Raw genomic sequence first — 11,157 nt, 5'->3', positions numbered from 1 at the left:
AGTTAGAAATCCAATCAGAAAAAAAAATGGCACCTTATTATAAAATGAGGGTCAAGTGTACAGTGGATATTTATTGAAAAGATTGATTGACCAGAAGTTCTGGGCAAAGGCTTCTCACAATATAATCTATATGACTCCACCAAAATTAGGAAAGGTGCTTGTTTAAAATGCATATTCCTCGGCCCCATATTTGGCCAACTAAATTGGCATCTCCTGCGATGGGAGGTGGCACCCTATAATCACAGCCGAACAAAATTCCAGGTGATTCTAATACACAGTTAAGATCGTCTCTTACATGCTCACTCTTAACGCTTATCTTATGTCTTTTGCAAAGCACTTTATATTAGTACCGTTAGGCAGTCAATGTGGATGCAGATCTTACATAAACATCCAGAAAACGCTTTTGATAACTCCAATTTGGATAGTGGATGTCATGGGGAGAGAGCCCTTGGAAGGCAGCTGCAAACAATTGTCACTCCGCTGCACTTACCATCAGAGTCAGGCCACTTTAGATTGGCCCATCACATTGTTTCATTTTTTGGTACTTAGTCATTTGTTACAATAAAAATTAAGTTACGGGGAAGGAACACTCTGACAGGATAATGGACTCCTGCTCAGAAGAAACCAGCCTGCCTCCAATTCATCACGGCATTTATAGTGCATTAGAAGACATTACAGTGACGACATCATTCCTTTGGGGCGGGAAGAAAAACCAGATTGAGTGGAAAAGAGGGAATTTACTTCGTGAACTTGGCAAACGTGGAATAATGGAATAAAAATGGAATAAAAATGGAATCCGGGGTGGTTTAAATTGCCATGTTCAGCAAAGGACAAGGGAAAAGCTAACCATCTCTGAAACTAACATTCCAATATGTTAAAAAAAAGAATTAGCTTAGTTCACCTTGCATCACGTAAGCAGTGTGTGGGTTAAAATGAAATGGTTGCCTAAGGAATAACAGAGAGGCATGGAGAAAATGGGCAAAGTTAAGGCAATTTAAAATGATTAAAGTCCACAAAATATTTTGCAAATATAAAATCCTGGAGGGAAGCTTAATAATAATATTTGTCCAATGGAGTGAGCCAAAGATATCTATATTGTCTAGGTATTTTAATTGGAGGGTTGAAGTATCATTATAAAATCATAAGAAATCTATGTCTATGTTCTCATAAAAGTAAAAATGGTTGTTTGATGTTAGAAAGCAGTGTTTTGAAAAGTAGGAGCTAAAGGAATAGCACTGGGTAGGCAAGTCTGGTGATTTAGACCTGGGAACTTAATAACTTTATAGTATTTTTACTATTATGCCCACACTATGTCAAGCCTGAGAAAAAATGAGAGGGCACCAGGCAACTTGGTATAATGGAAACAGTGTCTTCATTCCGTGATTTTTTTTTTTTAAGGTAACATTTTTCTAAACCATGCTTTTTCTTAAAGCAACGTTTTTTTTCCGTAGATCTCAGATCTTTTTTTGGGGCGGGGGGAGGATGAGGGGGGGATTCTGGTTTTCTCTTAATAAAATCTTTAATTCACTTAAGAATCAATTTGAACAAAAGTCTGTGTGGTCTCATTTTCTTTCCCTGTCAATCTGTGTTATTTCCAGGGTGAAAGGTAATTTTGACCATAAACATGGTTCCCATCACACATTTCTAATTTTAACCTATTTGTCTCCGTTTGATTTACATTGGGTCTAGAGCAAATTAACTATTGTGAGCTTTTATTGAAAATTAATTAGGTGGCTAAAGTGTGCATGGCAGACTCTGCCAGTGCATGTTTCTCTCTGGGTCGCCAGCCTTCTCCAGTCAAAACACCTAGCAACTTAAAAAATCCATAAAACGAATGATATAATTAGTTCCAGAGTGGAACTCAATCTCTTTGAAATCAGATGCTTTCTTCTAGTGCTGAAGGGCCATGCTATAGCCAGCATTTTATGGTATCAGGGGATTTTCCTGGGGGTAAAAAGTAGCTCACTGGAGCTGAATCACCTCACATGACTTAACAATAGTAATCCTTGTGGTACCAAATATAGCTGCATCTCTGATCTGACTCCTCAGTCAAAGCAAGGAGAAAGAGGGAAGCTGGGTTTACAATACTGTAAAGATAAAGAATATGCTACCCAGGTTGGAAAAGAGACCCCATGAGTGTGTGCGTGCGTGCGTGTGTGTGTGTGTGTGTGTGAAAGAGAGAGATCTTATACTTAAGAAAAGCCAGGATGTAAATGTGATTTATTGTAAATAGTTCCAAAACATTAAAATGAGTTTTTATTTTCGATGTATTCTGCTTCAAAGAAGAGCTCTGTGGGCTCATAAAAATGCAGAGAACAAATAAGGGCCTCTAAGTCCAATTTATATGCCGTGCCCACTGCGCACTGAGACACATATAATCTGTAAAGTGTCAGCTTCAAAGTTCCACCGAGATCGGTGTTAACCCTGACCTCTGGCCTCGCTGCCTCTGGCTGGGCCTGTGTGCTTTCTTTACCAGCTGTTTTAGATAAATGTGTTCCATTTTTAAGAGATTGTCTCAGTGTTTTTTACATGAATAGTGGTAATATTATTAACTCTCACTGGAGAAACCACCTTTTCTAAGAGGGCTTTACAGAGGAACCAATCATTTCATGCCCCATGCAGAGAGGAGTGGATTAATAAATATGTCATTGTACTGAAAATATTTAAACAACACTGAGAGAAAAGAGCAAGGCACACAACAAAAGGAAAGCATATTAGTAGTGTTTCCTGTCAAAATACACAGAGGAAGCACTTTATTTGGACCATTTTCTCCATAAAGAGACATGGTGGGCCAAAATAAACACAGTGAAGGAATCTGGTTTATCCCACTTTGGAGATTGGAGACCGTCAGCTCAAACAAAGTTATGAGAACAAAACCAGGTTTTCTCTCTTGAGGCTGCTAAGTAAAGCCATTGACAGAGGCAAGCAGATAGACCTAGTGGATCAATATGGCACAGTTAAGCGGTACATACAGTTTCTTACAGGGTTGAGCGGAACAATTCACTAGTTAGGATCAATAAGTAGAAAATTCGGAGCAACATATGTAAAATTTTCCCGTTGAGGGTTTACCTAACCAAGACGATAAACAAAGGTTTCAGTCGGAGTCTGGGGATGTTTTTCCATTTCAACGGAACAAAGTAGATCCCGACGATGTTTACCGAGTGCTTCCCGGACGCAACGTAGTTCTTGATGGAGAGTGAGTTTAAAGACACAGAAAAAGTAGAATTTCTACTAGACTAAAGAATTGACTTTCCAGGATCAAAACGCCAGTCAGACTTCACAGAGATGACTGTTGTCATCAGGAGGGTTGAGCATAAATGGAGATGATGCCCACGATGGAACGCGGTGATGTAGGGTGAGCTTCACTGAGGGTGATGTGCCCTAAAATCAACTCTGATGAACAACTGGTCAGACCCAGGTTAGCAAACGGGAAAGGGTGCTATGCTGTAGCTGTTGCTGAGGGAGACAGAAGACAGAAGGGATACAGGAGAAAAATGGACCACCTTTTGGTGTGAAGCATTCAGTGTGACCCACCCGAAGAGAGGAAAGTGGAGGCGGGGGGGCCCATTTCATTCATTTAATGCATTCTTGGTGAGCTTTTACCAGCTGTCAGTGTCTCTCATCTAGAAAACCTGGCTGCTATCCATTTTGATGAATCTTGGAACTATGGTTTGCAATGTGTTCAAAATTTAAGACGATGACAGAAAACATTACAAAGCCCTGAAATTATCACACCCCCTTTAAAGCCACATGCACTTGAAATAGGATCTCAATTTCTCACCATTAAACTTTATGTACTAGGACAGTTTGGGATTGTTTCATGTGTAGAGACTGACATAATTTAGACTGAATAAGCCACAATTAGTATTTTTTTTTAACATGAAAAAACTCCTTAGAATAGATAAGACTGTCGATATCCACTAAAGAAATCACTTTGAAAGGGTGGATATGCTCCCTCTAGGATATCGTATCATTAGTAAATTTGGCACTCCCAAATGTGTTACCCAAAAGTAATAAGTCTACACCAGGTAAGAAGGTTGTTTTTGAAATTGATCCTGCAGAATTGTCCCTTTAAAGTGGCTGCTTTCATGAACCAGCCAGTATTTATATATTATTATAAAGATAATACCCTTACTTACCTCACAAGGGTGTTTTGAGAATTAATTAATGTTTGCCAAGTACTTTGAGCTCTGTAGATGAAAGGTGGAGGGAAATGCTAAGAAGTAGTATTATTTTCATCTGTATTTGAACTTGCCTCTTATAAGACAATCTTTTTTTTTTTAAGATAATGATCTCTCCTTTGGGGAGAAAAGGCAAAAATTGCCTGATTCACAATCAAACCCTCATAAGGAGGACAGGTGTGATTATGAGGATTTGGCCTACAGAATAGATTGAAGTGGATGGCAAACTTCAAAAGTCTATATTCCCAAATTCCAAGACCTCTGCTGGCAATCCAGCAAGTGTCAAGTTCGTCCTGTCATCCCTGCCGAGATATGGCCAACTGCAAAGGCCAGGACCAGTTGGGTACTTACGCGGTATATAAATAACAACACAAACCCTTTCAATTAACCTCTTTCCTGCTGGGTGTTTGCGAGGTCCACAATCCAATTACTGAAGGGAAAGATGCTCCCTTAATTCTACCAAGAGGTTGAAGGACAATGCTGAGAAATTGGTTTTGTTAAACCAGTTGGATAATTGGCTTGAAAGGAGTTGATTTTACTCTGTTCTGCGTCTTCAAATCTAACTCTAATCCTGGTCAGTGCGGGAGAATGGTTGCCAAAGATCTCAACAAGCCCTTCTGAGAGTGTGTTGGACTGCAATGAGGAAGGAACAGTACAAATCTCAGGATCCTGAAACTTTCTCCCCTTTCCCCTACAGAGCATGCCCTTCTCACAGGCAGAGAATGCATCTTTGTTATCAGCATCTCTTCCAACACCTGGCAGGTACAGAACTAGTGAAGGAGGAACAGATGTTGCATGGATGATGGGTCGGGGGAGCCTGTCTACACCAAGAAGACCAGAGTCCATCCTGAAAAATTTAAAATTCCCTGAAGGCTTCTAACCCTGTCCTTCGGTGGAGATGTTCATAGAGCCATAGAAACTGAAATCAACTCATTTTTATTCTTGCCCCAAATTAAAGGCTTACCTACCATCAATGACTTCCCTCTCAAAAGTTGACATATACAATTGCCAATCTTTCAATGTGTTGTTTTTTTTTTAAATCATGATTTTTCTGTATCTTCATCTCTAAGATTAAACATTTTCATCTAAAGCTAATTGGGATTATACTGGGGTGTTAGCAGACAGTTTTTAGCATCACTCACTGAATCCTCCCAATAACCTCTTGAAGTGGGCACTATAAACAACCCCATTTTACAGAGAAGGAAACTGAGGCTTAGGAAGTTTAGAAAACTTGCCCAAAGTTGCCTAACTGAGTAGTGGCAGAGTCAAAAAAGTGGCAGAGTCACACAATGCCGATGTGATTAGGCGTTTTTTTCTTTTTGGCCAAGTCATGCAGCTTGAGGGATCTTAGTTCTCCCACCAGGGACTGAACTCGTACCCTCAGCAGTGAAAGCACAGAGTCCTAACCACTGGACCACCAGGGAATTCCCATGATTAGGCATTTTGACATGAGAGGCAGTGAACTGAAACACCAAACTCTGTCTTCTCCAGGCCCCTAAAACAGAGTGTGTACAGAGGATATTGCAAAGAAGAGCATAATTAGTGCATCAGGATATACGTCATGTATAAGGAAACCTACTCTCTTTTTATAAAAGCACTCACCCTCCAAATTAAGGATCTAAGGATTCTGAAAATATCCAAATTACACTGTGGCCAAAGGAAAAATTTTGGAAAAATGTGTCAAGTTTTATTTGAATGTTTCTGACCCTGTTGACCTATCTCAAACATCCCTTTCCCCAGGCAGTTCTGAAAACTCAGTCTTGAAGTCCACCGTAGGCTTTCAGGTTTATCAGAATTACTCCTGATCACGAAGTAGATACATTCCTGTCTGTGCACAAATTACTTGGACTCCTGGCAGGCAATTAGATAGAAAAGAAACAGTTCAGCTATTAAGCTGCTTTTAGAACCAGTGCCGAACAGTCGGAGCTCTTAAAAAATCACTTAAAGTAACAACGTGCTGTAGAAGTGGCAAACACTCAACCAAGTCTGTTTCTAGAAACCTAAAAAAGAATAACTCTTTCGGGTTTGTTTTTCAATCCAATAAAGTTTTAAAAAATTATTAAGCAAAACATTTTCTCCTCCTCCTCCAAAAGCACCACTTCAAAAGATTTTTCTTCTGTTTTCCCGTGTTAGTCCTGTGCTGTGCTAGTTTGTCCTCATTTATCCAGCAGGGGTCGCTCTTGTCCACCGTACTCTTAAAAGGCATCCTTGCTTGTCTGCACTGTTTTTTACCAGGACCTTTATTCCAGGCAGCAGAATGAAGAAGTATCAAAGACACCAGGCCTGAGAGATTGAGGAGAAAAGAATCTGTGGTTTTGGAGGTGGGATTGCAATGTTGGGGAAAGGGATGCTTTAATAATGACTCTGTGTATGAACAGTAGGCTTCAAGTCTGTACTTCGAACTTCTCAAAGAAATAAATTAGTCACTTCTTATCACAAAATGATTAGCCTTAGCTCACTCTTGCTGTTAAACCTGAGTATATGCTGTGTCTCTTTTCTGTGTGTCATTATCAGGCTGGTAAAGTAGGGAAAGGGGAGTGGAGCTGTGTGTACTTCCATTCGTCCAGGCCATTCTCAGCCAGATACTTCCTCGGGGTTTAGGCTGGCCTCAGTGATCACTCACACCTAATAGAGCAATGACTGTCTAATCCGTAGTGATTATCCAGTCTTGGGTGGAAGTTCGTCTTCAGCTGCAGCAGCTTCCTCCTGCAGGAATTCAGGGCAAGTTCACACAGGCCATTCAGACCAGATCCTGAGTCTGTGGGTGCATGTGAAATGGGCGCTGGGGAAGGCGTGGTCTTCCTACCTCCCCACTTCAGGGCCTCCTCCTGAGGCCACACGGGCAGACCAAGCAGGAAACGGCTTGACATGGCTAGGTTCTGATCCTGGGGAAGGCACGAGTGGGCTTCTAATACTGAGGAAAGTGGTCTGTTGAGGATGGGGCTGCATCAATAAAGACATATCGAAAATAAAGCATCCCTTGTGATTACAGCTCTCAGTAACCAAACCCAGATATTTAAATCAAATGTTTAAAAGACTCACTTTTACTCTGTTTCCTCCGTATCTTTTTCTTTTTAGTGTGCTAGATGTAAAAGAAATACACCTTAATTTTTAGAGCAGTGTTAGGATCATAGCAAAATTGAGTGGAAAGTATGGAGAGTTTCCAGATACCCCCTGTCCACACTTGCATGCCTTTCCCCACCATCAACATCCCACAGAAGAGGGTACGTTTATTACAACTGACGAGCCTACACTGATATGTCATCCAGAGTCCATAGTTCACATTAGGGCTCGCTCTTTGTGTCGTACATTCTATGGGTTCTGACAAATGTATAATGTCATATATCCAACATTGTAGTATCTTACAAAATAGTTTCACTGTCCTAGAAATCTTCTGTGCTCCACTTATTCATCCCTCCTGCCTTAGTATCCCCTGACAATCACTGATCTATTTACTGTCTCCATAGTTTTGCCTTTTCCAGAATGTCATATAGTTGGAATCCTATCGTATATAATCTTTTCAGGCTGGCTTCTTTCACGTAGAAATATGCATTTAAGTTTCCTCTGTGTCTTTTCACGGCTTGAGAGCTCATTCCCTTTTAGCACTCAATAATATTCCATGGTCTGGATGTGCTACAGTTTACTTAACCGTTCACTTACTGAAGGGCATCTTGATTGCTTCCAAGTTCTGGCAATTATGAATAAACCTGCTATAAACATCTATGTACAGGGTTTTGTGTGGACATAAGTTTTCAACTCATTTGGGTAAATACCAAGTATAGCAATTACTGGATGAAATGATAACCTCAATACCTTTTCCTCATGGTCCTCACAATTGTTGTGTCAACATCCTACCTTCAAAATTACACAACAGGGAAGTAAATGTGATTACCTAGGGAGACATTGGAACTAGCATAAGGTAAGGGACCAGAACTGACCCTGGAAGCACCCCAAAACTTAGAGGTTCAAGAGGATTCCAAGTCGAAAAAGAATGCTGGGAAACAGACGAGTAACGTAAGAGGGTCGTCATTTACATGATCTTGATTGCAAAGAGAAGAAACCATTCCAAGAGGAGGGTCCTGGCCAACTATGTTGACTGCTGAGAGCTCAACACGTGGCTGCCGAAGATTTGCTGGATTTGAGGAGTCCAGGATGCACTGACCTGTTGATGCTTGACTGCGGACTGAGGTTAACAAGTGTGTCTGCACCAGAACACTGCCACTCTTTTCCTTTTCAGAGTACGGGGAGGCGTATTCCACAACAGAAACAGCCCAGTCTTCAATGAGGGCCACCTGCCGGCATGTCCAAAAGGCTCTGCTCCCAGTTAGAGCAAGAAATCCCAGAAGATGTCTGCTGTGAGATACATCTGGATCCACCACAGCTGTTCTGCCATGATGACCAAATCACGATTCGTGACAAGTACTTCAAGTCCCAGGAGCACAAGAATCAGGTGGTGTATGGAGTACAAGAAGCTGCTGAGAATTATAGGAAGTTATTCCAGGAGATATTGAACACATTGAAGGAGGAACTTGAAGTAACTAAAAGCATATTGGCTGACGAGCAAGGAAGAATGGTGATGATGCAGGAAGAAGAGCAGAATTTTAAAGTGATGATTGAGTCTGAATATAGGATAAGGTTCCGACTGACGATTGAAGAAAACAAAGTGAACTTCCAGAGCCTGCAAGTTTGCAGATTCAACCTGAACCTGAGAGAAGCCAGTCAGAACAAACTGATGGACTTTGCCACAAAGTTGAAGGAGAAGTTCCAGGAAATACTACAGAGACGGAACTGTTTGGGGAGAGAGAACATGAGTAAACTGAGGGAGAGTGAAGTCAGGCTCTCTGAACAGATCTGCAGCCTCCAAAAATCACTGCAGAGCTAGAGAAGAAATGTGGGCAATCTGCCTCAGCGTCGCTCCAGAATGCAAGGTATTCTTTGGAAAGGAGTGAGTCACTACTGCTTCAGTGTCTAGAGCCCGCCCGAATCACAGACCTGAGTTTACGCCAAATAACAGGAATGAGCAAAATGCTAAAAGTGCTGCAAAGCCCTGTAACTTTGGACCCTAAAACAGCTCATCCCCGTCTGGTCTTATCTGAGGATCTGAGAAGTGTGAGACTCAGAGATGTGCAGCAGGATGTAGCCGGTCACCCAGAGAGATTTGACTTGAGCGCCACCACGTTGGGTGTGGAGAGCTTCACCTCAGGGTGGCACCTACCGGGGGGTGGGTGTGGAAAAGGCAACACAGTGGCAGCTGGGCGTACACGGAAGCTCTGCCAGCAGAAGTGCTTCCGGAGATAAGGTCTTATTCAAGGATCCATGATGGGAACTGATTATACTTTCTGGGCCTTTCCCCCTTTAAAAAGGGTTTCCTTGAGGGAGCAAATGCACAGAGCTGGAGTTTTCCTGGACTATGAATATGGGCAGATATCCTTCTATGATGTGACAAAGAGATCCCTCATCTATAATTTCTCTTATCTCGCCTTCCAAGGAGCTCTCAGGCCTATATTTTCTCTTCGTATCTCAAATGGAGGCATGAATTCCGACTCTCTGAGCATCTGCCTCCCTCATGTTTCTTCTTGTAATGGTACTCAGCCCTCAATCTTCTTTGGTGTGAAATCTAAGACCACAAGAGGCAAGAACGTTACAAGCATGGCTTTATATAAGTTATTTTACAAAGTAATCCAATAAAAGATTTTTAGCACTTGAAAAAAAAATGGCATAACAGATGCTTTCTCATATTTGGAGTTTGTGTTTGGGTGGATGACTGTTCCCTCTGCTCCCCGATTCTACCATCAACTTCTGGAGAAGGGCCCTGTGTCTGAGCAGCAATTGTCGGTGGAGAAGCAGCTGTGCAGAGGAGGCTGCAGGCGCCACTGATGCCTCTTCAGCTGGAGACAAAAGTGGGGAGACGTGGTTTATCCAGAATTAGACTAAACCATATATGATGAAATACACCGCTTTGTAATGCTGGGGTTTCCAATTGCCACTGAATTCGCTTAGTTTCAACTTCACATTCAAGGGGGCGGGGAAGAAAATATTGTGTTGCAAGGGTGGTGGTGGTGGTGTGTGTAGGGGGCCCTTAACGAATAATTTGGTGTCAATTTTGAGTCCCAGCATCGGATACTTGTCAAAAGGAGCTGGAATTTCTGAGGTATGTCCTTGCTCTTTTTGACCCCATGGACTTTCCTTGTTTAGACCCCCAGACGGTGCCAATGGTTTCGGTGTTGGTGAGCTGCTCTGTAGATTGAGAGCCATTAGCCAACAAACTCCGGCCCTCCACTGCGCCTTCTACAGGTTGTATGATGCCAGCCAATATCTTTGCTTTGTTTACACTGCTGAGGTCTCTCTATCGTTAACATCCTTTTTATGACTGACGGTTTTTTGGTTTGCAGCAAATAGGTTTCCAAAAAACAAACCAACTCCAGATTATTTTGATGGTTGAGATAACATGCTGAATGTAAAAATGGACATTTTCCAGTAACTCCAGTGGGTGATCTCCAGTTGAATGGATGAAGCTGCAGTCTAGATATGGTCCAACCCACCATTCCAGGAGCCCTAGAGAACACCAGGAAGATAAAGATATCTACAGTATATTGATTTTAGAGGATAAATAACGTTGCCAGAGGCTATAGCTTGTGAGAAGTGAGGTATGTTTGACCCACTTCATTTAGCGCTCCCATTTCTTAGAAACAGATCCCAATCTACACGAGATAATCCTGTAGCTAAACAATTGTGAAGCGATAGACACTAAGTGATTATGTCTCCTCTGAGCAGTTGATTACCTGTATTTTAAAGCCACTTTAGAATTATAGAAAGAATAAGACCCATGGGAACATGGAGGTCAGTCTATCAAGCTTGGCATTTCCAAATGATCTCTAACTATTGTCTTCAGGTAACTGTGTCACTTTACTTCTTCTTCTAGAGGGTATTTTGAAGCCTCCCTAAGTCAGATGTTCTATGGTTTATTCTTCTATTC

At 41.7% G+C, this 11,157-nt stretch overlaps 1 protein-coding gene across 1 annotated transcript; it reads left to right on the top strand.

Moving 5' to 3' along the window:
- Positions 1-8,481: 8,481 nt before the first annotated feature.
- On the top strand, positions 8,482-9,869 carry LOC116748638 (probable E3 ubiquitin-protein ligase TRIML2). Its single transcript, XM_032621745.1, is given in 4 exon segments — positions 8,482-9,040; positions 9,043-9,392; positions 9,394-9,487; positions 9,490-9,869. Coding segments are annotated over 4 exon segments (1,383 nt in total).
- The last annotated feature ends 1,288 nt before the right edge of the window (positions 9,870-11,157 follow it).

This window comes from Phocoena sinus, chromosome 2 (genome assembly GCF_008692025.1).
Source record: "Phocoena sinus isolate mPhoSin1 chromosome 2, mPhoSin1.pri, whole genome shotgun sequence".
NCBI classification, from domain to species: domain Eukaryota; kingdom Metazoa; phylum Chordata; class Mammalia; order Artiodactyla; family Phocoenidae; genus Phocoena; species Phocoena sinus.
The sequence above is the reverse complement of the archived record's forward strand: the minus strand, read 5'-3'. Positions and strand labels throughout refer to the sequence as shown.